We start from the raw sequence: 23015 nt of genomic DNA, 5'->3' as shown, positions 1-23015 counted from the left end.
GATAGTATGCTGTGGTATAAGCGAGAGTTGACTGTACTCAAGACCCACAATCGCTGAATAGTCTATGCAGTTAGTATTGTTAGAACGAGCACATGTCAGTTCTAACGGTAGCCGTGTCACAGGACCGTATCCTACCCAAGGGGTGGGGGTCGTTCTGTGACGCGGCTATACTGTGGGCTAGGCTTTGACCCCCACAGACGCTTTTAAAGCCGACATTGTCCATTGTACATGCTAGGGCTGGCAGAGTATGATCTGATAAATACCGCCCACCTAGCAAGAGTTGCCTTGACAATATCTTTTGGGGGACTGCATGGCCAAATTCGACGTACTACCGGAATATTGATATCCGCTGTAGTACGACGGAACTCTAATGTTACGGAACGACGACGAGAATACACTAATGAGGTAAGAGCGCAAAATGCACAGCGGTTTAGGGGCGAATGTTCGAAAAAGACGATCAACGCGTCTAAGACTGAAAGAGACTAGGAGGCTTGCTTGCGCTGAGATAAACACATGGGTAAAAAACACCACGTCTGTGTCACAGGGAGGAGGTCCGTTCTGAATAAGACAATGCGTCTCAATGCACAACTACGGTCCATTAAAATTACCCTGCTCAATAAGGAGATGTAGATCGGCCTATAAGCATCCTGTTCTAGGGGTAAGTCTCCGCCCCATTTTCTCGACCTGAAGTAAATAAAGTATGGGCTCTTCCACAGAAAGTAGGGGGTGTGCCACGCAATCGGAAAGCAGATTCCGTGCAATGTTCAATTAACTTTCTTTGTGGGATTGTGGGTAATTTAGGGTTGCTTGAACGACTAAACCCATCAACCTATGTTATGATCTCCTTGGGCTAACGAGAAATTCCATGAGCTAAAATTTCTGGCGCAAACACTAAGTATTAACAAACATCATTATGTCCATATCTGCAGTTAAAGGTGATATTTACGACAGTTTCATGGATCTAGAAGACAAAATGAAGCTATCTATTGCAAGTCAAAGGAGAATAACTGAGGACAAAATCTACCGGCCTCATTGCTCAGTCAACTGAGATGCTGATCGTGTATAATTACACTCCGCATAAAAAGCCTGTCTGGGATAGGATGCCTGCGCTCTTGTGGAGATCCTTCGACGAGCAGTAGCAATACCAATACTCGGTCGGTTTAGATAGCACGAATGCGAGCAAGGTGATTTTAGTGCTCGATTAATGGTACTCACCTACGATCAAGTAAAAATCATGTTTCAGCTGGTAGATGCAGGGAAGTATATCGTGTTTAGCCAAGTGTATCTTCTCTCCATTATCTAGATCGCAAGAATGACTTCAGATATCGCCCTGTATGAAAAGAAATAAGGTCAAGTGTACTTTAACAACAATCTGAGATAGCAATTCAAAATACTCTCGCAACCCGCACAATCCAACCTCTGAAAAGGTGACAGATTTCCCTAGACCAAGTAGAGTCATTGATAATCTTAAGAGCGACGCGTCTACGAGGGCATCTTGAACTGGTTGACATTAATGGAAATCCGCGTTCTCTTTTTATCCATTTGTATTCTTCTTTTTATCATCTGTATCGTTGAAATCACGCTAGGTATGGCCCGCATGAACAATAACTGAAATTTATACGATTGAATAATGGTGCATTTTGATATCTTTTTATCTTTATTTTTATTTTTCCCCTCAAATCCTGCTATTGCAAGAATGTGATGAACAGATACGGTCATATGATTGTTTATTTTTGACATTTATCACCAACTGAATTCAATAGTCACTCAATAACTCGTCCATTCCTGTGCTATTTCTTCGTAACTATATGAACTGTTCCTTCTTTTCACGAGTGGAAGCGAGTTCGGATTTTCGCACCAAGGAAGTAAAGTGGTAGCACGAGCAGGTAACTCGCCCACAGAGCTCCTGCCATAGCACCAAATTGCTTTAGAGGACCATCACGTAAATACCAATCCATTGACCGGAATGACACACCAAATGCCAGAAGGTTTTTGATGACGTTCACCATCAACGCTGTATGTGCAGCACGGGTGGGATAACAGTCAACCGCGTAAGTGAGGAGAATATTAGCAGATGCAGTCAGACCAAGTGACAGCATACCCCATCCAATGGCTTGTCCAACCCAATGAGTGTGATAGCTCATAGTGAGCCCAATAATGAGAGCACCAGCAGGGCTGAGAAAACCACCAATGGTGACTATGAGTAGTCGACTTTCCGGGATATGAATACCCCCATGTCGTTTGGCAGAACGGGCCGACAATCTGTCTGCTAAAATGCCGCCAATTGGAAGACCAATCATCAGTCCAACCAACGGAGCGATATTCAAAAAGCCGACGGCTCTTGCAGTCCACAACATGGGTGGCTTTTGGAAGACATTGGAGAACACAATGGAGCAGGCAACGGTCCATCCAATTGTCAGGCCAAATACAATAGTTGTGACGAGAACAGCAGGCTTAGAAAGCATCAAGAAGGGCACATATAAACACTGGACTGCAGTTTCATCTCGGTTCCAATCTGAATTTTGAACCTTGAAGGATCGCGATACCCATACATCATGAAGATTATCCTCTTGTCGGGGGTTAAAGGCGATTTCAGAATTTTCGGTAAGCTCAGCATCCCTCTTGGAGACTGGCTCCGCAAGCTGGTTAGGAAAGCTGATGGACTGTGAGTTAGTGGTAGTTTCCGGGAGCATCAGGATGCAAAGCAGCATGATGGCCCCAGCAAAAACTGCCAGGAACGTAAAGTACCATTGCCACTCGCCCGTCGCGGTTCCGATAAGCCCAGCTACAACGGGTCCAATAGCGGATCCGGCTGCCAGGAATCCTACATAGATGACCATGGCCGAAGCAAGGTGTTTCTCGTGGAATATTTCCACAATAATCTCTGGGCCGAGGGCTTCGACGACTCCCCCGGAGAGGCCACCAACGAGTCTTGTCGCCATGAGTGAATGAAAGGTCGTCGCGTACACGGCCCAAGCATTGGAAGCAGTGAACACAGCGAGAGAGATGAGGATTGTATATCGTTTCCCGATGTATTTGGATGCCACAACCGCGAACATGTTCTGCCTTTGCTCAGATTACTTCGTCAACATACGATAGGATTCTCACGTACCGAAATCCCAAGGGCCAGCAGGGCATATGATGACAAAGTAGAGACTTGGCCAGTGCTGACTTTGAAATCCACGATGATCAGGCCGAAGAGGGGCGTAATGCCGGCAGCAAACATGTTACCCAACATGGTGTAGGCACTGACATTAAACAGAACCATTATTCGCCACCACAAAGGCCAATCCTGCGTATTTCTTGATTAGACACAACGCAGAAGGGTTTGAGGGTAGTCCAGATTCCATACGCGGGGGCTGGTCATCGCGCCGTTCGGTGAAGATGCGTGTGCCATGGTTTCTGCAACCACCAAGCAAGGTTGGCTCCAAAGTCAGCGTCACTGAATGTGAAAATTCGATGAGATTATGAACGATCGAGTCCTTTGAAAATAATGATAGCTTGAAGTACAGCTGTCATAGATCGCAGGGCGATGAAATGTTGCAGGAAAAAGAAGAAGAACAAGGGCCTTTTTAAGTATTTAAATTCAGAACCAGGAAAACAGTGTATGGTTATCTGTATTGATAATGCAACGGCTCGAACGGGCAAGCGAGAACCTACGCCCCATTGTATGTCTCAATTCCAGCTCCCGGCCTATCCGCTATATTCCCCGCCAACAGTAACATCGTGTGGCGCACTGAAGACCGGAGGGAGGGTCTTGACTCTAGCTAGACATTGCGGGGAAGTCCGGGGTCGAAGAGGGGATTGTCGGGGCTTGTCTGACATTTTACAACAGAGTCAGCACTGACCCAAACTATATCAAGAGGCAGAGGTAATAGAGTTAACCCACTTCCAATGGGAAGCGATCTGAAGATTCCATAAATTAACCCCAGACGCTTGTCCTCCGTGGTATCCGGTATCCGGTATCCGGGATCCGATTTTCGGTTCCTCTCCGGGGAGAGAACGGATCATTCCCCTTAAACGTTCAATATCCCCTATTTCAACTTTACTCTAGTTGGTAAACCCGTGGTCTCGATTTACCATTGGCTATAACTATTGGATTTCTTGTGTCGTCTGAGCCACAGCCGGGAACTTCGGAAAGGGACAATACCAGCTCCTTCTGCTTTCCGATATTCGTTTCAGCTGATATTGGACAAGGATCCCAGAGCCACACCGTCTTTCACCGCCATACCAATGATTTTGGTGAGCTTATGGGCGAGTAGGTGACATCTAGATACACATGGTAAGAATTACACAGGGTCCCATCGGTGTATTTCTCTGACATACCATTTGTACATGTACTTGCACTGTTCGTTACAATCGTAATGGCTTCTTCCCCTGTAGAAGAGCATCCCGGGAACGTGGACAGCGCGGCGCAACTGCTGCAGGGTCTCGAATATAGCAAAGCCTGTCCATCTGGACCCAGATGGCGAAAGTGAACCCTCCCCCCTCCCCCGGAAGTTGAACCTCACGGCTGTTCCCTTCGTGTGGGTGTATGACAGCATCCGCTCTAACCTGGTGCGCGACGGTCACTTAGTCACCCAAAAGGAGGAAGAGCGGAGAGTCCTGATACTGTGAACCCTGGTTGAAGTATGCCCCCAGCTGGTATGGTTGGCGTGGCGTAGAATTGTTTAGAATTGTTAGTGACACCTCGAGTAGATGCCCCCCATGCCACGGATACGTTCTACGCTGGCCTGCAACTGGTGATGCCGGAAGAGACCGCCCCAGCCCAGCGACATACCGCCTTCGCGATGCGCTATATTATAGAGGGTAGCGGAGGCTTTACGGCGGTGCATGACAGACGCATCCGAATGCAGAAAGGGGATGCAATTCTGACACCTAATTGGAACTATCACGATCACGGCAAGGATAGCAGCGGCCCGCTTATCTGGCTGGACGGCCTGGATCTGCCCAATTTCCGACACTTGCCAGTTCACTTTGTCGAGCACTTCAATGAGCCTCGCTACGCGGCCAAGGGTCTCAACCAGACTGCCTCTCAGATGATCTTCACCGGGGGCCAATTGAAAGCTGGGTTGGATGAGATGGAGGTTGATTCGGCCACACAGCGCTAGCAGAAGGCCGATGATCGAGAAGGTAACCGCTCTGGTCCCAAGCTTTCTCGCTGACAGTTTAACTTACGAGGAGAATGATAGTGAGCCGTGCGTGTTCTGGGCGGCAGTGCAGTGCAGAGGCTCAATGCGACCACGTCGTCCTCACTCCTGCAAGTCACCATCTCTGCCGTTTATTATGTGAATCACTGTAGATGAGGGGGCCGCTGCTGAGACTCAGAACATATTTCATGAAGTTCTGAAACAGAATTAATTCGATTTACTAGGCTAACATGCTGTTTACAACGATCCAGAAGATTTTCTGAAGAAAACGGGATCAAGGGTTTCTGTTAGAGCGGTAAAGGGACCAAGACAAAGAGAAGGTGTCACTTTTTCCTGTATCCGGCCAATTGGATATCAATCTGTTTTTCCATTACCCTCACCGACGTATTGCACATGCGAGCCGGCGCACACAAGCGAGGTGCGTACCCCACCTAAAACGCTCAATTTAATTAGTCCCCTTTATTCAACCAGCCACCATGTCACCGATTCGCTCCGAAACTCTCAAAATTGTGCAAAGCAAGAGGTTAGGATCTCATTAGCTATCCAGGCTATTAAGAACAAAGAAATAAGCCCTGTTCGTGAAGCAGCAAGTCTATTTGATGTACCGGAGACCTCTTTACATCGCCGTCTAAAAGGCCACAAAACACGCAGCGAAAACACGCAAATGGCCATAAATTGGCAGAAATTGTGGAGAAATCTCTTCAAAAATGGATTATCTCTATTGTTTCTTGCGGAGCAGCCCCTCTTCCAACAAGCGCTATGAGCTCATGCCAGGTTTTGCCCTGGGAAACTGACGTATCACATTTTTTAACGCGTCGCCAGCTCTCACTTGATTGAGTAGTAAATACGAATCGTCGGTTCTTCATTGTACTGTTCGCCAGTTCCTGTTGGCAGTCATCAAACACAATAATGAGTGCATATCTATAAGTCGATATTGTGTAAACGTTCGCACAGTGCGCCCGTGACCAAGGCTACTGTAGCTTAAGGTCGAAGGCAAAACTGATGTTCACGGAAATATGTCACCCGCAATGGTTACATCAGTGAGCCCTCCGACTAGAAATAGAATTGAAAGGTCGTGCAGGCTGATTTTTTGCGAGACTGAACATGCGGCTTATGGAATGTGGGAGACAACCTACGGGCATAAATTACGCTGCTCTTAGTAAGTCGTCCCTTGCTATTTTGCAGTTTATGAATAAATTATTTGATGTGCTACGATTTCTCAACAGGGGCGACATCACATGCGGGTTGCTTTCAGTCCATAGTGGCTCAACGTAGGAAGGTTTTCTATTTTCCCTACAACATTTTGACCTATAATTGAAACTAACATAATTATAAAGCCGAATATTTCATGCTTAATAGGACACCAAGCTCTCCACATCCATTTGCTCCGTACGATAGAATCCAAGAGCTGTAATCATTGGCTTATCATCAAAGCGGTATAAGTAAACCGACTCGCCCTGGTTGGCAAAGTGCTGGTACTTGTACCATGAAGGAATGCAGAATGTATCTCCGGACTTCCATCTCAATGTCTCATCGCCAACCTTGGAAATGCCGCTTCCTGCGATGACATGATATACGGCGGATGTAGTCTCACGGCGGGAAGGGGACGATGTGGACGCGTCTAATCTTTCTGCGCAGCCACCAAGTGTACGGCTTACTTTATATAATGACATATTAGCACCATCGGACAACTCCTCAACAACATAATGAACAAGGAAAGGGAGGGAAATAAGTACCTTCACTTCCGTCTTCCTTCAGATATCGCCGGGTTGTCCAGGTACCATGATCCTGATCGAGCATGCTTTTCATGCGAGTCCAAGGGAACACAATAGGCGAAGCATTAGTATCAACATTTTCGGCAGGATATCGGGGCTGCTCAAAGTGGTTGACAAAGTGGACGGGGAAATGTCTAAAATTAGGCAAATCGAGACCATCCAGCCAGATCATAGGTCCATTTCCATCCTTTCCGTGATCGTGCCAATTCCAGGTCGGCGTGAGTATCACATCTCCCTTTTGCATCTGGATTCTTTTTCCATGAACGGCAGTAAACCCTCCGTTGCCTTCAATGATGTAGCGCATGGCAAAGGCAGTGTGCCTGTGAGCTGGAGCAGTCTCATTTGGCATAACAAGCTGCAGTCCAGCATAAAGTGTGTCGGTTGTGTAGGGAGCATCTGTACAATGGGTATCAGCTCACTAGGAAAGATGATTCCAACAATCAGACCTGTTAGAGGATAAAGGTATCTCACATACCTCTAGTGGGATTGATCAACATCAACACTCGTCTTTCGGCCTCCTTCTCGGAAACGAGTTTGCCGGCCCTGAGCAAGTTTGGGCGAATGCTTCCGTAATCCCAGACATATGGGATCGCCGTTGGATTGGGCGCAGGCGGGTTAAGCCGAGTCATCTGAGCCCAAAGCGGGAGTGTTTTGCTATTTTCAAGATCTTGGAGAAGTCTCACGGTTGAATCAGCCCCTTTGGGAGACTGTTTTTCCGATGGTTGAGCCATGATAAATTATCTGGTCGAATAGCTAGCTTTTACCGTTTCCAGAGCCAAATACAGTGAGCCAACGAACTCAATGAAGTTGATCAATCCAGATATTTTGTATACTAGAATTTCCATACAAGGCCTGTGATAGGCTTTATATCTTTCACAACTGGACCGCATCTTTCGAAGGTGGGAAAGGCCGGAGATAAACCGGGAAAGCTCACCCGTGGCGGGGAAACCCCGGAAAGAGGGAAGGAGGCCTGATTATTTCGAGTTATATACTTAATCACACCAGGACCGTGAATGGAGACGCCTCGTTAACCAAATTACAGTAGAGTTGAAAGCAAATATGAACCTAAAAGAGGTCTCACACAACCCCTTGGTTTCTAAGGCGCTCAGCGTGAGTCTCACCGCACGCCAATTGATCTGGAGCCGTTCGTGCTTATTCTTGCCTTGCAGATGCCTACATACCCCAGCAATTGCTTGGAATTTGCGAAGCCATTTTTCTCTTCGGTAACTGATTCCCCTGACTACCTGCAAAGTGCCAAGGTGCCTTTGAATATCCTCCTGGTCGGTGCTGGATTGGGTGGTCTTGCCACAGCCATTGCGCTCACACAAAGTGGCCACAAAGTCACGGTGTACGAGCGGACCCCCGTACTTGGAGAGGTGGGGGCTGGGATTCAAATCCCGTCTAACTCTACTAGAATACTCTTCAAGCTGGGCCTAAAGTCATATCTGGCGCCTTACGTGGCCGAACCCGAATCCATTTCATTCAGAAGATGGCAAAGCGGCGAAGTCATCGGCAACACGAAGCTGGTCCCTGATTTCACGCAGAATTTCAGTGCTCCATACTACGTAATCCACAGGGCCCACTTTCATACCGCGCTATACCAGAAAGTTCAGGACATGGGAATTGAAATCAAATTGGGGGCCAACGTCGAAAGTTATGATCCAGTCGCCGGAAGCATCACGCTTGCTGATGGGATAACCCACACCGGAGATCTGGTCATCGCCGCTGATGGTTAGCCGCCCTTGCGCACAGCCTTGAAATTTTTACCTGACCTGCATCACTATAGGGATCAAGTCCGTTGCTCGCACCGTCGTGCTCGGCGGAGTAGATGTGACTTTCCAGAAGCCTGGTTTTGCAGCCTACCGCGCCACGGTAGATGTGGAACGGATGCGAAAGGATCCCGATGTTTCATGGGTTCTTGAGAAGCCGGGTCTCAATATTTGGTACGGGCATGAGGACATGCATATGCTATCCACCCGTCTATCACCTACTAACTTATATTAAGGATTGGCGATTCGAGACATGTCATGACGTATACTATAAAGGCTGGAAAAGCATTCAACATGGTTCTATCTCATCCAGATGCCACTGACCCATCCACATGGGACCCCAGCAAGGCCGTTGAGGATATGAAGGCCGAATTCGAGGGGTGGGATCCAGTGTACGTATTGATCCTGTTGCTTTAATTTGTTTTCTACTTTGTTTTCCAAAGAATATGAAGCTTACCACCCCTCAACAGACTCACAAAAGTTATTGATATGGTAGAAAATACACTTAAGTGGCCCCTCTCTAGCGGCTTGACTCTCGACAAATGGGTGTCAAACAAACTCGTCATCCTTGGGGATGCTGCACACGCAATGTTGCCCTATATGTCGCAAGGCAGGTTTTTAGATCGCCCCTTGCCTAATACCGAAATACTGACAAGTGTGAGCAGGTGCCGCTATGGCCGTTGAAGACGGACTAGCACTTTCCCGATCCTTGTCCAAGATCGGAAACAAAGAGCAGCTGGCGGAGGCTCTTTCTGTTTTCGAAAAGGTCAGGATAAAGCGTGCCGGTCAGATGCAGGAGGCTAGTCTGCTTAACAGTCATCTCTGGCATTTTGCCGATGGCCCTTTGCAAGAGGCAAGAGATTCAGCAATGGCTCCCGAAGTGTTGGGAATCGCCTTTAGCCACAGCCCCAACCAGTGGAGCGACCCTGCAACTCAGATGTGGTGTTATGGATATGATACCGAGAAAGCTATTGATGAGGCATGGGAGAAGAGCCACTTTTAGGATAGGTAGAATTAGATTCTCGCCATCCTCGTTTCTGCCAGTAATTTCATACTTTCTTGCGTGGCATACACTCTATTGCTCTACGTACAGTGTTAACTAGCAGCCCATCCTTGCCAGCAGACAGTCGACACGATCCGTACTTTCTTCGGAAGCCCCCATACCGGACTTCCATCTCTTCAAAAGTTTGGTTAACTCGAAGCTTCCCACAAAAGAACAGTACGGATTTGTACCAAGCAGTATTCTGGTGCTTGTCTAGCTTCATAGATTTATCTGAATATCTTGGCTTCTGCGCAATAACTAAGCCTATAAGGTAGCCAGCCTCTTATTCGCAAATTCGTTAAGAACAAATAGAGCTGGTTGGGCACATCCTGAGCTTGGAAACAACGCGACCCAGAATGATGTCATAATGGTTTTTGGGATGTTCGAATTAACTGTTTTATTATGACATTATGTTTTTCCCTTTTTTCCCACTTGAAAATTGCTATTGTTATGTTGGAGTCTTCCTGCAATTTAGCAGAGCTTTTCGATGCCATCTTAGCTGGCACTCCACTTTGTTGCAACCCTGGGCCTATGTGAAATCCAGCAATCTCGGAAGTGATACAGATTATATATTGGGTGAAGGGCCGATCGCGATTATTACAGACAACGTTTGAAGCTTACGCGCAGCGCGAAATCGGCCTATGCTCAAAGTGGAATCTGGCTAGATCAATTAGCCGGTTATGTTTGCCTAGCGAACCGTCTCTGTTTCCGTATGTTTGCTCTCACCGGTAACTCCGGAATAGGTCCCGATCTATCCCCGTCCGCCGAATCTGCCAACGAATCTTCCGACAGCCCCTCCTCTTATATAGTTTACCTATTTCAATGTTAATGGGGGCGAAGGTTCGCTAACGCTTCCCATACTATTTTATATTTTCATTCTACTATGTCTCTTCCGTGGATACGCCTGATCCGGTTCGAGGCAGTCGACGGCCGTATCCTGCGGGGGGAGCCTGTAATACCCGAAAGCAAACAAATCGACCTCGGTTTTGTCACAGAAGCTGACCACCTTCAGGCCAGAATCCTTGTCGGTGACGACATATTTGACGTAACAGGCGAGACCAAATTGTCAACGGAGATGGTATTGGTCAAGAAGATCCTCTCGCCCTTGGCCTCTAGCGACGTGCCTATTTTGCGTTGTGTGGGTTTAAACTATGCCAAGCACAGTTCGTACACTCTGATTATCCATGCACTGCTTTAGCACCGTCAAAGTAGGCTAACATGAAAGCTTGTATCTAAGTCAAGGAAGCAGGACGCAAGCGCCCCCCGTTCCCATTCATTTTCTTTAAGCCCAACACCACTGTCCAGGATCACGGTGCAGCTGTTGTGATCCCCAAGGTTGCGCAAAACAACCAGGCTGACTACGAAGGAGAATTGGTTTGTCCTAAATTTCTAGCTAGCATTTGTAAGATTTTCTAACCTGACAAACCTTATATTAGTGCATGGTGATCGGGAAGGACGCTAAGGATGTCCCAGTGGAGGATGCCCTGGATTATGTCGCTGCATATACTGCTGGGAATGACATCTCCTCGAGAAAACTTCAACGGGATCCTGCCTATGCTGGCGTTGTTCCCCAGTGGGGCTTTTCTAAGGGCTTTGACACCTTCGCTCCTCTCGGCCCAGTGTTGGTTGCGGCCTCCGAGATCAAAGACCCGAGTTTACTACAGTTGAAGACATTTGTTGATGGTGAATTGCGCCAAGAAGAAGGTCTATCCGATTTATTATTCGACTGCAAATATTTGGTCTCCTTCTTGTCTCAAGGTACTACACTTCAAAAGGGTAGCGTGATCATGACTGGTACACCTGGCGGTAAGTGCATGCAGCCATCCACCCTGAACCCCTCCGTCCACGAAATGCAAGTGGAGCCAATTAAGAAACTGTCACTTACTTTATTTCAAGGGGTCGGTGCCGGTTTGAATCCTCCAAAGTACTTGGTCCCTGGAACCCAAATGGATGTGTTTATCTCAGAGATTGGCACGTTGAGGAATGACGTAGTTTTCGCTTGAACACTGGAAGTTACATGAAAAATAATATATATCCCATTCTTTATTAAAATAATATTAAAATAATATTAAAATAACCAGATCGAGATCCCGGAATAATTCTTGATAGACCGTAACGGCTGTGCAAAGTCAAGATTCAATCTGCGATCTTTGTTCGTCAGAGCGCCGAATTAATTCTCTCTGCTGTAAACGCAAACAACGGTGGCGAAGCTTTAGTTCTACCGCATAAGCGTGCGAAATTGGCGAATTCGAATTTGGTTTTGGCTTTCCAAAACAAAATTCGCCCATGGTTTAGCTGACCGTTATCCACGGGTTGGGCCTGGGCTGGTTTTGGCGAGGCGTAGTCCTGACTGAGTTCTAAACACTGGGTCCGGACTTTCCCTGCCCAGCGCCTCCCCCGACTTCCCCCCGACTTCACTCTTCCCTCCATTACTTCCAACCCCACTAGCGCAGCAGCAACAGCAAGGCACAAGTAGTACCAGCCCTCCTGTATGGAGCCGCCGTCCAATAAGCCTACCCTGCAAGGGCCATCGGGCAAACGTCGCCGCGTAGCCTTGGCTTGTGAAGTATGTCGCACGCGAAAGTCTAAGGTAGACAGGCACCCTTTGACCGTCACGCAGCAAAAATGAGACCTCCCACTGATCTCTGCGTCCCTAGTGTGATGGCGTCCGGCCCCAGTGTGGCATGTGCAGAGACTTGGAATTTGAATGTATCTACATGCCACCAGTCACTGCCACTAACGTGATCGTCCAGAAACAGTGAGTCACGACGTATCCAGTTCTTGTTGCTTCCGTGTGCTTATCAGTCCTTAGCTACCTCCAAGATATGGAGTCACGGGTGAAGTCGCTTGAGGTCAGCCTCACCAACATTCGATCGGACCTGTCTGGCCTGGCGGAGCACCTCACAAACAGAAGCCCCGTGGGCGAAGGTCCGGAGCCTAGACATGAGCCTCTTGCTGACCTGGCTGGAACCGAGGACCCAATTGACGCTATGGGCGCGGTGACCTTCGCAGATGAGGAGGACTGCGGATATTTTGGTGCAGCAATCCGTCTCCGATCCGTCTAGCCGTTATACTAATGGGAAAGTGGTACAGGCCCGTCATCAAACATCGCGTTCTTGCGGCACCTATCCCGCGCGGTGTCATACACAGGAAGCAACCAAAAAGAAACTCACTCACCTCGGATAAACCAAATTGCCTACGATGGCGGCTTTGTCAGCGCCACCCGGCACCCATCGCCGTTATCAAGCCGCACGCCTACGACTGTGCATCCCGGGCTCGCGACGAATCTAGCCTTGCCGTCCGATACATTACAGCTGATTCGCCGGTATTTCTACCATACGGGATTGCTGTTCCCATACATACACCCCCCGGGCTTCCTCGAGGTGTATCACCAATTCAAGAACAATGTCAGGAAAGTCCGCCGAACCTGGTTAGGCTTGCTGAACATCATGCTGGCCATGGCAAAGGTGACCGCCGTGTCCGGCCACGCGCCTGCAGAAACAAGGATCGAAGAGTCCACCGTCTACTATCGACAGGCGTTGAACCTGTGCCGAGGCGAGATTCTACGAGGGACCACATTGGAAGTTGGTGGGTTGGCGCACCTCTTTTAACCTTAGCGCACCAATTAACCTTCCCTTAGTGCAGTTCCTCCTGCTCATGGGCCAATATCTCCAGGGGACGCAAAAATCCGTCCAGGCGTGGACCGTTCACGGGCTCGCGGTCAAGGCCGCCCTGCAGCTCGGGCTCCATTCGAAGGACGCGTCCCAGGCCTTCTCCCCTCTTGAGCGCGAGATACGAAAGAGAACATGGTTTGGCTGTGTGGTATTGGATCGGTACTCACCCCTTCGTACTTCGCGAGTGTGGCTCCAACTAATCGCTCCGTAGAACTTTGAGCATGACCTTCGGACGACCGCCGGCGATTCCCGACAGTTATGTTCAGCTAGACCTCCCGATCTTAGATAGTACCACCGAGGTCCAACCTTTCGTCGACAATGAGACCATACATCACAGCATCCAGTTCTATAATTGCACCATGTCAGTGGACCCCGCATCTCCCCCGTTAAATTGGCCGCGCACTGACCGTGTACAGAACCCTGTACAAGCAGATGGGTAATATCATTGACCAGATCTATGGTCAAAATTTGGCCTGTGGGCCTGGCCTGTCTGTTAGTGAGACGGTGGGCCGGGTGCTGGCGATCGAGAACCAGCTGTTCTCGTGGAACATGGCGCTTCCGGACAGCTTTCGTCAATTATCGCTGCAGGGCCTTCGCAAGGGAATTGAGCAGTCGCAGGCCCTCGGCCGGCTGTTTCCCCTGAAGTTTCGGGTTATCCTGACCCTGCGATATCTCCACATCCAGATCCTGTTGCATCGGCCTATCCTGGCGAAGTTTCTCGACGCCAGCCACGCGTCTTGTCTGGAGCTCAGCGAAGAGCGGATTCTGAATGACATCGGCTACAGTAGCATGAAAAAGTGCGTCGAATCAGCTATGGGTATTATTGACATGGTCCACGAACTTGTTTCTGGGACTGGGTGGCAGCAAGATCTCCTTGGGGCGTGGTGGTACTCCCTGTACTACAGTAAGTTTGCCCTCCTCCACTTCCGTTGTAGTTTACAGGTGTCTGATCCTCTGTTGTTTGACGGGACAGCCTTCAACGCTGCGCTGGTAATTATCGGTGTGACTTGGGTGCAGCGCACGAGGCAGTCGGCCCGAGATTCCCCAGTGCTCCAGACGCTGGACATCCTGATATATCCTGATCGCGCCGTCGCAACCTTGCATCAATTAGATACGGGCAATCGGATGGTGGACCGCTGCAGGTACTACCTCGAACAGTTGATATCTGTCCTACGTTTACAACGTAAGGCATTCTGGGCACCACGTGGACTCGATTACGCTAATCAGATCGCGCAGCAGAGGATCCGACTGGTACAGACCCCACCCAGCTTGAACCGGCAGCCGTGGGCAGTGCGAACCCAGATTTCAACTTTGCGTCGTTTGGCATTGAATGTGGGGAATTCATGTTGGAGGAATTGTTTACCAACATCACACACGGATCGACTTATTGACGTTGTCAGCCTACGTCCTTATTGACCGCGCCTACAGTCCTCAAGCGTGAGCGGGTAAGGATGGCTCTGGAATAGCATTGTTTCGATCCTTCAAAACGACTACACCTACAATGCAGTTTACTAGTATTACTCTGTCTGTGGTTCAGCATCTCTCCATCCACCCAGCTTCCATGTGGATTCTGGCCTGCACGTGAGCGAAGTTTTGCCTGTCCCGCAGATGGAGTTTGCTGGCTATCATCTCATAATTATTAAACAGCATTAAAATATATCCCCCCATCTCCCCCGTGGTCGAGTTCCTTCCACGGGATAAAGACCGGCTCTTGGACAAGATGGGGTTTACCGGGAAATAAGACCTCAATTTGCCTTGTAGCGTTGTACAAGGGAAACCGCACAACACTCCCCCGTTCGACACAGCCCATTTCAGATCGGTACCCAGCTGCGAGCCCGTCAGACCGAAGTAGCAGTGGCGATAGGGAGGGTGGTGAACCGGCAGTCGATCGGGTAGAACTGAAATGTTGCGCTATTTGGATAGAAGTGCGATGTTGAGCGCAAGGGAAAGGTTGTTCGCGTAGCGCTACATGATGAGTACATTGCTCATTCGCCCGTCTTCCTTGCTTCAATCGCTTGCATCGTCTGATTCCAACATTGGCCGCTTCTCCACTTTTATCTGCATTTAACGGAACGTCATATAGCGTATATGTGGTAAATTGTCACTCGTCGGCTGTCTAGATAGGTCCAATCCACTACCTTAATCGAGCCATGAGAAATTGGGCTGACCACAAGATTCCAGGTAGGAATTTGGTATTGTACCAAATAGAAGCTTTCATTCAAATTGAATATGGCGTTCGAGGGCAAGCAGCGCTCCTCACTCAGTGGCAGGAACCTCGTCATTTCACATCTGCCTTCCCTATATTGTTTCCCATGGGCCCCGGCCGGGGAGCTTAGTTGAAGGGGGTAACATAGTGAGATTATTTGTGAGGCGTAATAGACTCATCTGGGAACCTGCCACCCTATTGGCTACAGGAAGTTAATCGAAGTGGATAGGACAAAGCAAAACTCTTGCCACACCTTAATCAAGTGTGCCGGTCTTGGGCATTTGTGGATCATTTGAGGCAGAGTTGCCTGTAACCAAGGTATTAAAATAAAGCACGCTTGATGTCAGGGATTGCATTGTAAGTATCTTCTACACTCGTACACGCCCAGGGGGGATTCAGTATACAAGCAGTTATCAGTGCTCTACTGTCTGGCTGGCCTTGGTCACGAATATTACTGTGCGCTGGTTTCAAATGGCTATTCTCGGCTTGATGAAAGTGAGTGGACCACCTCGGGTCACACAACCAAAATCACTACAGACTTTATTGGGCATGGCTCGGGCTCAGCTGGTCTTCACTCCTCGGGTGATTGTATTCAAGGTACTATCGCCGATGGTCTCAGTGATGTTAAGTGTCGATCTGGGGAATAGGGATTGCAGTGGATTCCTGAAATTGTGGGCCTGGTGAACACGTATATTAATTCGAGAGGTATTCGGATTTTTCGCCTCATTTTTCTTTATTTACTCGACTTCTTTCCCTTTAATTATAGATATAACTTTACTCCTCTGTGGAAACATACACTGGGCACTAAGGAAGAGGTGCCGAGGATACGAATCACAAATAGCGAATGCGATACGGACGCACTCTGGGAGTACGAGACGCTGCATATAACACAGGACGGGGCCACTAAATTCGTCGAGATTTTCACAGTAACTCCCGGGTATGCCGCCTGCTTCTCTAGCTACAGGGGGCCAGGCGAGACGAGGCTCCGCTATCGGTGTATGCGGCTCAGCTCAACCCCCAAGTGTGAGAAGTCCTTGGAAGACCCCCCCCCCCCCCAATTCTTTCTGGGGGCCAAAATCCGGGCATTTCCATGGTCTGAACCTATTCGTGCCAAGTCACAGACTTGCTTTGCAGGAACTCTTCGTAGCCTACGGCTCCTCCGAAGCGACCGAAGCCGCTGCTCTTCCATCCACCGTGGGGCAGGACAGACTCGTCGTGCACAGTCACTGAGTTGATGTGGACGGCACTAAGAAAACATAGTTAGCACTTGTTCAAGCGGCTCCGAAATACGGTATGATGTGATGAATTCACTCACCCCGAGTCAATCTCCTTCGCCACCCGTAATCCGCGGAACAGGTTCTGGGTGTATACCGCTGCGGTGAGGCCGTATTCTGTGTCATTAGCAAGCGCGATAGCGTCCTTTTCTGTGTCCACCACCATGAGCGACACGGTCGGTCCGAACGACTCGGCCGCGTAGATATCCATCTCCTTGGTCACATTGTTGACAATGATCGGGCGCATGGCCGTGTGGACTGACTCGTTGGCGTTGACTTCACCGAACAGCAGGGTCGCACCGCGGGACACGGCGTCGCCTACGAGCTTCTTGTTCTTGACCACAGCGGCGGAGTTGACCAGCACCAGGGCGGGCACGTCCTTGCCGAACAGCTTGTCAGCTGTCGCAGCAAGCTTCTGGCGGAATTCGTCGGCGATCGAGCGCAGCACGACAATGCGCTCAGTCGACATGCAGATTTGTCCGGACTGTATAGGTTAGTTACTTTGTCCATGGCCACTGATGTCATGGGTGCTACGGTACATACATGCATGAAGGAGCCTATGGCGCAGTTCATGGCGGCCTTGTCCAGGTCCGCGTCGTCCAAGACAATAGCAGACGCCTTACCGCCCAGTTCGAGCAGCACAGGCTTGATGTACTTACCAGCAGTGGAAGCAATGATCGAGCCGACGTTAGTGCTACCGGTGAAGTTGACCTTGCGGACGGCAGGGTGTCCGATCAACGCGTTGGTGACAGCGGCGGCGTCAGAGGCCCGATGGAAGATGACATTCAGACATCCAGCGGGAAGACCAGCTTGCCGGAAGACGTCGCCAATAGCCCAGAAGCACTTGGGCGAGAGCTCGGAACCTTTGAGAACAACCGTGTTACCAGCGCCGAGAGGCTGCGCAACGGCACGGACACCAAGGATGAAAGGTGCATTCCTGTGCAACCAAAAAGCTTCTGAGTCAGCTGTTCCGAGGGTCATCTGAGTACTATATCAACTTGGACACTCACCAAGGCGCAATTGACAGGATCACACCGTATGGCTCCTTGTACACGATAGCACCCTCACCATCGCGGTTGATATTAGGCACAATACCCTGGACGGAGGAGATTCGGCCAGCAAAGTCCCGGATGAATTCCACACCTAGACCGAAGGTGAACTCAGTGAAGGGGCGAGCGGCACCGGTCTCTTCGCACTGGTACTGGATGAATTCCTGTTTGCGCGACTCCATGATACTAGCCGCCTTGAGCAGGATCTCGCGGCGCTCATTGTACTTGGTCTTCTTCCATGCGGGGAAGGCAGCCTGGGCGTTGTCGACTGCGCGCTTGGCCTCCTCGACGGAGACCCCAGCACAGTAGCCGTTCAGCTTGCCCGTCGCAGGGGCGTGGACCTCGAACTTGATATCGGTCTCAACAGACTCATTATTAATGATGAGCGGGGTGAGCGCCTTTTCGTTCGTCATGGTGTAAGGGAGAGGGAGAAAATATTAACAGAAAATATTGAAAGTTGGACGGAAACGGATTGAGTCCAATGCTTATGGAGGGGTTTAAAAAAGATCAGAGGTCTGATCTTAAGTGGAAAGGAGATGGTGTGGATTGCCAATGAGCGGCATAGAGTTAAGTTCTTATTCTGAAGCTGTTTGTAAACTGTGGTCCCAGGGAGACCTCTGCATCCCAATTTTGTTGCAGACAGTGGGTTATCTCCGGTACATGGCGTTACAGAGATATATCTCTGACACGGATATACAACAAACGATGCCGTTATTGCCAGGAGTTGTGTGGGGGAAACACCGGATCGGAAGGAGGCCGGAACTTCTAAAACCCTTCCGCGTCAGGTCTAGGGGTAACAAAAACTATTGGAATATAAGGCTAGTACAGATCAGAAACTAAGCTGCATCATCGGAAATAATTCCCCTGAGCTACCATCTATTCCGCTGTTCCACTTCTCACGCTTTGGTTTGTCGGAGCGGCTTACCGCCCGCCATGGGAATACATCGGCAATGGCAACAACCGTGTTCCCGGATATCCCGAAGCTGGTATATATTCGTCTTTCCATCCGGGGGCGCTAAAGCATCCTCTGCCACTTCCGCGCGAGATCTTAGATTACACCATGCTTAATCTACACACTCTTCCTCCGGGCACCTGGCCCGCGCAGGCTATTCGCAACAATGGTTCTGACAGTCTCGTTTTAGAGCGCGCAAAGCTGCGTGAGCTTGCGGAGGGCTGGCCCTGCTACCGGTAAGCTGCGATTCAAGGAATCAAGATCCCAAATATCTTCGCCTCCAGTTCTTAATCCGCCATAGTGATGCTTGTGAGTGGGAGAACTTCGAGTCAATCTTTCACGAGGATGCCCATGTATACACCACCTGGTCCGGTCGAGTCTCCTATAAGGATTTCATTGCCGCTTCCAAGGCCGGCATGGACAAGGGGGCCTTTATCATGCACCGCTGCCAAGGGGTGACCACGGACATCACTCCCGATGCCGCTCGAGCCGTCACCAAAATGAAGGCGACAATCACTCAGCGCTTCACGATCGACGGATGCGAAGTTGACGCCGAGGCCGACTGCCGATTCTGTTTCTTCTTCGAGAAGGTGAACGGCCGCTGGGGTGCCAGATTCGTGCGTCACTGGTACGAAAAGGACAAGCTGTTACCTGTAAACCCCAACAAGATTCCTCGAATCAATGAGGAGAAGCTCAACTCGTATCCTGAGGGATACAAGTGCCTTGCCTACTGTCAGGAACTCACTATGGGTGTTTCTGTACTAAAAGATATGCCTGGGCACAGAAGGCATGTTGGCACTGTTTGTGGAGAGAAGCATGATCTACTTTATTGGTTTTCTAAGGACTGGTTGGATGGAAAGGCTACCGATGTATAAGTGAGTCAGAAATCAAAGGTTTTACTTTAGTAATGCGCCACAATTAGAATGCGGTAGCCTATTAGCTACACTTGCCACAGGGAGCCGCGTCTTGGTGAGAAGATCGCTATGGCTGGCTATCTCCGAGTGACTGGGTTCCGTATAAATAGGAGTAAGTTTGCTCAAGAAAGAAGCCCGATGCACAGATTTTTGGATGTCTCCATTGATAATGAGCGAAACGGTGGGTCCTGAGACGTATGTAGGAAACTCCTGTCCCCTTGGTTAGGAACTGACATTCAAGGCTCCACACATCTCTACCTTCCGGAGTAGTGTTCGAACGCTTGCCAACCTTCACGATTGGAGATAACTGGCGCGGGGAGGAAATTTCATCCAAGAACTCCATGTAATGCTGAGTTCCGCCCGGATATCGTTCAACGCTAGTCTGTGACGGGATAGGCCTCCTTTTTAACGTGATACGAAAAAGGGCCGGGCCCAGAAAAATCCAGTCAGTGTAGGAATCGGATATATCATAATATCGCAGATAAGTACGCTGACGTTCCAAAAGAAGTTTAGTTTTGACCGCCAAACTCAAAAGGGCTTAATGTATGCTTAAATAAGCACTTTGGCCTCGAAAATTATCGGATTCACCAGATTGTAACTCCATGGCTATTCCATCTAAGAAAACATGGACAGCGTAATCGCAAGCCAGGGCATTGTCCCATGAATCCAATGCAACGTCTATGTCGACGTCGACTGGGATTTCAATTACTTTTATGTAAGCCTAAATCCACACTATGACTGGGATGTTGAACCTAATAACTACATAGCACAGACTAAGTTTTTCTGTTGGAAAGTAGTGCTATTTCATGATTCCAAACATTGACTCGGCTTAACTTCTTCTGTTTTCTCTTTGAAAGAACGAAAAGAATGGAAAGAACGAAAAGAATGAAAAGAACGACTTTGAAAGTAGTTCCTACATACCTATTGTACTACCTGGGCGCGAAGGTAGAACCTTTTTCTCACTTCGTCCGTTTCAGGGCACAAGAACATAGCGGAAACGATCCGTACTTCCCCCGAGGGCCATCACCGCCATCCCGATATCTCCCCGAGGGTATAGCGTGGCTTCGGGGATTCTCCGGGAAGTTTCCGAGTTTCCCGTTCCTCGTGCCTGTGGCCATGCCATGCGCCTAGAGGTGAAAACGAAACGTATATCAACGTCAATCCTCACCAACCTCCTATCGCGCCACTTAAGATCATTGCTCTAAATCAAATCGGAAATGGCATCCCCTGCTCCTCAGCATTTTCCCGACCGCCCTCAATTCTCAGATTTTATGAAGCCATGCCGATTCGAGGGCGAGATTCAAAATCTGGAGGTACATGGAGATCTTCCAAATGACATCGACGGTACTTTCTACCGTGTCATGCCTGATCCTCAGTTGCCTCCTTTTATCGACAATGATCCCGTATGTATCCACCTAAGTTTACTATTCCACATTCTTCTTGGCGCCCTAACACTCAGGTAATTAGTGGTTCAATGGAGACGGAAATATCAGCGCATTCCGCATCAAGAACGGTTCAGTGACCTTTCAGCAAAAATATGTTCGCACCGAGAAGTTCGTACGCGAGAGAGAAGCTGGCCGCGCGCTCATTGGTACGCATTTCCCAGCCCACGTGGCCTCCATCCCCCCGCTTTAGATATATTATAGAGCTGGCTAAAACAACTGTTTTCAATCAGGAAAATACCGAAACAAGTTTACCGATGCCGTGGGATTCAACGTTAGAAGTACTGCCAATACCAATATTGTCAGCTTCAACGGCCAGCTCTTGGCTCTCAAGGAGGACTCTCCCCCATATGCGATGGATCCAAAGACCCTGGAAACAAAGGGCTTGTATACCTTTGACGGCCAGCTTCCCAGCGTGACCTTCACTGCCCATCCCAAGACCGATCCAATGACTGGAGAATTGGTCTGTTTCGGTTACGAAGCAAAGGGAGACGGCAGCCCCGACATTTGCTATTATACCATTGGTCCTGACGGTAAGTTCACCCAGACGGTTTGGCTAGTGGCTCCCGTTTGTGGAATGATCCATGACTGCGCGGTGACAGAGAACTGGGTGAGTGTTGCTCTTTGATACCCATTTGTGGCACGATGTCGGCATCTAACCATGATCCTCTGTGTCAGGTTCTTTTCCCTGTGATTCCCCAGTTAAGTGATCTTGAACGATTGAAGCAGGGTGGAGAACACTGGCAATGGAGCCCTGAGACCCCCTTATATATCGGAGTGATCCCCAGGTACGGAGCTAAGCCTTCGGATGTGAAGGTAAGCGGATTTCTATACCCAGTGTTGTATGTTTTACTATGTCCTCACACGCCATTCGCAGTGGTTCACATATAAGAATTCGTTCCCCAGCCATACTGCCAATGCCTATGAGCAAGATGACGGGAAGATTGTCTTCGATCTCGGACTCAGTGACAAGAATGTCTTTTTCTGGTGGGCAGATGCTCAGGGCAATTCGCCCGAGCCTAGCAAGATCCACACTCAGTTAACACGCTTTACTGTGGATCCTAAGGCGGAGGAAGAAAACCTCCCAGAGCCGGAGGTTTTGCACGATGGAAATTCGGAATTTTATCGCATTGATGATCGTTTTTTTGGAAGAAAATATAGCCACTGCTACTTTGATCTCATGGACCCCAGCTTGGGAACGGACTTTGCAGCTATCGGCCCGGTCATGGGCGGTGGATATCCTCCTTATAACTCGCTGGCACATCATGACGAAAGCACGGGCAAAACGGAAATTTACTTCCCCGGAAGCACGCATCTCGTGCAAGAACCCATTTTCATTCCTCGTGCGTGCTCTACGGAGGAAGGTGATGGATATTTGATGGCACTGGTAAACAACTATCGCAACATGTCCAGTGAGCTGCATCTTCTCGATTGTCGCGATTTCACCAAGGCCCGGGCTATTATCATGCTTCCTTTGAGACTTAGACCTGGTCTGCACGGGAACTGGGTTGACAACAACTAGCGAGTTAGCGATTCCAATATTCCTGCTATTTTTTTTTCGTAAGAAATATCAACTGTTGAATGAGAGGCCTAATCATAGATTTTCTGTAATGTTTCCTTAGCGTCATCTTAGGTGCCACATGTGAGATGTGGAAGTATCCGCAGCCCTGTTCTCTGAGGAACACTGACTGACTTACGGATGTTGTGTCGCCATTACCTTACGAACACTGCATGAGACCGGATCTAACTTACATTAACTTCGCACCTC

At 49.1% G+C, this 23015-nt stretch overlaps 9 protein-coding genes across 9 annotated transcripts; 6 read left to right on the top strand and 3 right to left on the bottom strand.

The window, feature by feature from the left end:
- Positions 1 to 1826: 1826 nt before the first annotated feature.
- N7446_010849 (uncharacterized protein) lies at positions 1827 to 3238 on the bottom strand (the record flags this gene model as incomplete). The annotated part of the gene is made up of 2 exons (XM_058519592.1): positions 1827 to 3062; positions 3113 to 3238. 2 exons carry the CDS (start codon positions 3236 to 3238, stop codon positions 1827 to 1829), a joined length of 1362 nt encoding a protein of 453 aa, XP_058368430.1.
- A 1145-nt stretch (positions 3239 to 4383) lies between these two features.
- On the top strand, positions 4384 to 5111 carry N7446_010848 (RmlC-like cupin domain-containing protein; the record flags this gene model as incomplete). Its single annotated transcript, XM_058519591.1, has 2 exons — positions 4384 to 4567; positions 4684 to 5111. Coding segments are annotated over 2 exons (612 nt in total), but the record flags the coding sequence as incomplete, so codon positions are not given.
- Positions 5112 to 6502: 1391 nt separating this feature from the next.
- On the bottom strand, positions 6503 to 7656 carry N7446_010847 (cupin domain-containing protein; the record flags this gene model as incomplete). Its single annotated transcript, XM_058519590.1, has 3 exons — positions 6503 to 6807; positions 6887 to 7321; positions 7401 to 7656. 3 exons carry the CDS (start codon positions 7654 to 7656, stop codon positions 6503 to 6505), a joined length of 996 nt encoding a protein of 331 aa, XP_058368428.1.
- A 328-nt stretch (positions 7657 to 7984) lies between these two features.
- Positions 7985 to 9697, top strand: N7446_010846 (uncharacterized protein; the record flags this gene model as incomplete). Its single annotated transcript, XM_058519589.1, has 6 exons — positions 7985 to 8035; positions 8095 to 8656; positions 8712 to 8868; positions 8931 to 9086; positions 9165 to 9304; positions 9360 to 9697. 6 exons carry the CDS (start codon positions 7985 to 7987, stop codon positions 9695 to 9697), a joined length of 1404 nt encoding a protein of 467 aa, XP_058368427.1.
- A 922-nt stretch (positions 9698 to 10619) lies between these two features.
- Positions 10620 to 11739, top strand: N7446_010845 (fumarylacetoacetate hydrolase family protein; the record flags this gene model as incomplete). The annotated part of the gene is made up of 4 exons (XM_058519588.1): positions 10620 to 10899; positions 10974 to 11110; positions 11173 to 11542; positions 11633 to 11739. 4 exons carry the CDS (start codon positions 10620 to 10622, stop codon positions 11737 to 11739), a joined length of 894 nt encoding a protein of 297 aa, XP_058368426.1.
- Positions 11740 to 12227: 488 nt separating this feature from the next.
- Positions 12228 to 14801, top strand: N7446_010844 (uncharacterized protein; the record flags this gene model as incomplete). The annotated part of the gene is made up of 8 exons (XM_058519587.1): positions 12228 to 12302; positions 12394 to 12494; positions 12549 to 12772; positions 12830 to 13324; positions 13377 to 13569; positions 13622 to 13771; positions 13827 to 14593; positions 14647 to 14801. 8 exons carry the CDS (start codon positions 12228 to 12230, stop codon positions 14799 to 14801), a joined length of 2160 nt encoding a protein of 719 aa, XP_058368425.1.
- Positions 14802 to 16394: 1593 nt separating this feature from the next.
- N7446_010843 (aldehyde dehydrogenase) lies at positions 16395 to 18681 on the bottom strand. The gene is made up of 5 exons (XM_058519586.1): positions 17901 to 18681; positions 17434 to 17827; positions 16932 to 17374; positions 16675 to 16862; positions 16395 to 16653 (listed from the first exon to the last, which is right to left on the bottom strand). Exons 1-4 carry the CDS (start codon positions 18350 to 18352, stop codon positions 16718 to 16720), a joined length of 1434 nt encoding a protein of 477 aa, XP_058368424.1. The 5' UTR covers positions 18353 to 18681; the 3' UTR covers positions 16395 to 16653; positions 16675 to 16717.
- Positions 18682 to 18982: 301 nt separating this feature from the next.
- N7446_010842 (uncharacterized protein) lies at positions 18983 to 19766 on the top strand (the record flags this gene model as incomplete). The annotated part of the gene is made up of 2 exons (XM_058519585.1): positions 18983 to 19127; positions 19193 to 19766. The coding sequence occupies exons 1-2, from the start codon at positions 19000 to 19002 to the stop codon at positions 19764 to 19766; spliced, it is 702 nt and encodes a 233-aa protein (XP_058368423.1). The 5' UTR covers positions 18983 to 18999.
- A 1256-nt stretch (positions 19767 to 21022) lies between these two features.
- On the top strand, positions 21023 to 22769 carry N7446_010841 (carotenoid oxygenase family protein; the record flags this gene model as incomplete). The annotated part of the gene is made up of 5 exons (XM_058519584.1): positions 21023 to 21208; positions 21273 to 21396; positions 21481 to 21857; positions 21926 to 22063; positions 22125 to 22769. The coding sequence occupies 5 exons, from the start codon at positions 21023 to 21025 to the stop codon at positions 22767 to 22769; spliced, it is 1470 nt and encodes a 489-aa protein (XP_058368422.1).
- Between the last annotated feature and the right edge of the window lie 246 nt (positions 22770 to 23015).

The sequence above is a fragment of the Penicillium canescens genome (genome assembly GCF_028828765.1).
Source record: "Penicillium canescens strain IBT 15451 chromosome Unknown utg000007l_segment0_segment0, whole genome shotgun sequence".
Classification (NCBI taxonomy): Eukaryota; Fungi; Ascomycota; class Eurotiomycetes; order Eurotiales; family Aspergillaceae; genus Penicillium; species Penicillium canescens.
Note: the sequence above shows the minus strand (reverse complement) of the source record. Positions and strands in the feature narration are given on the sequence as shown.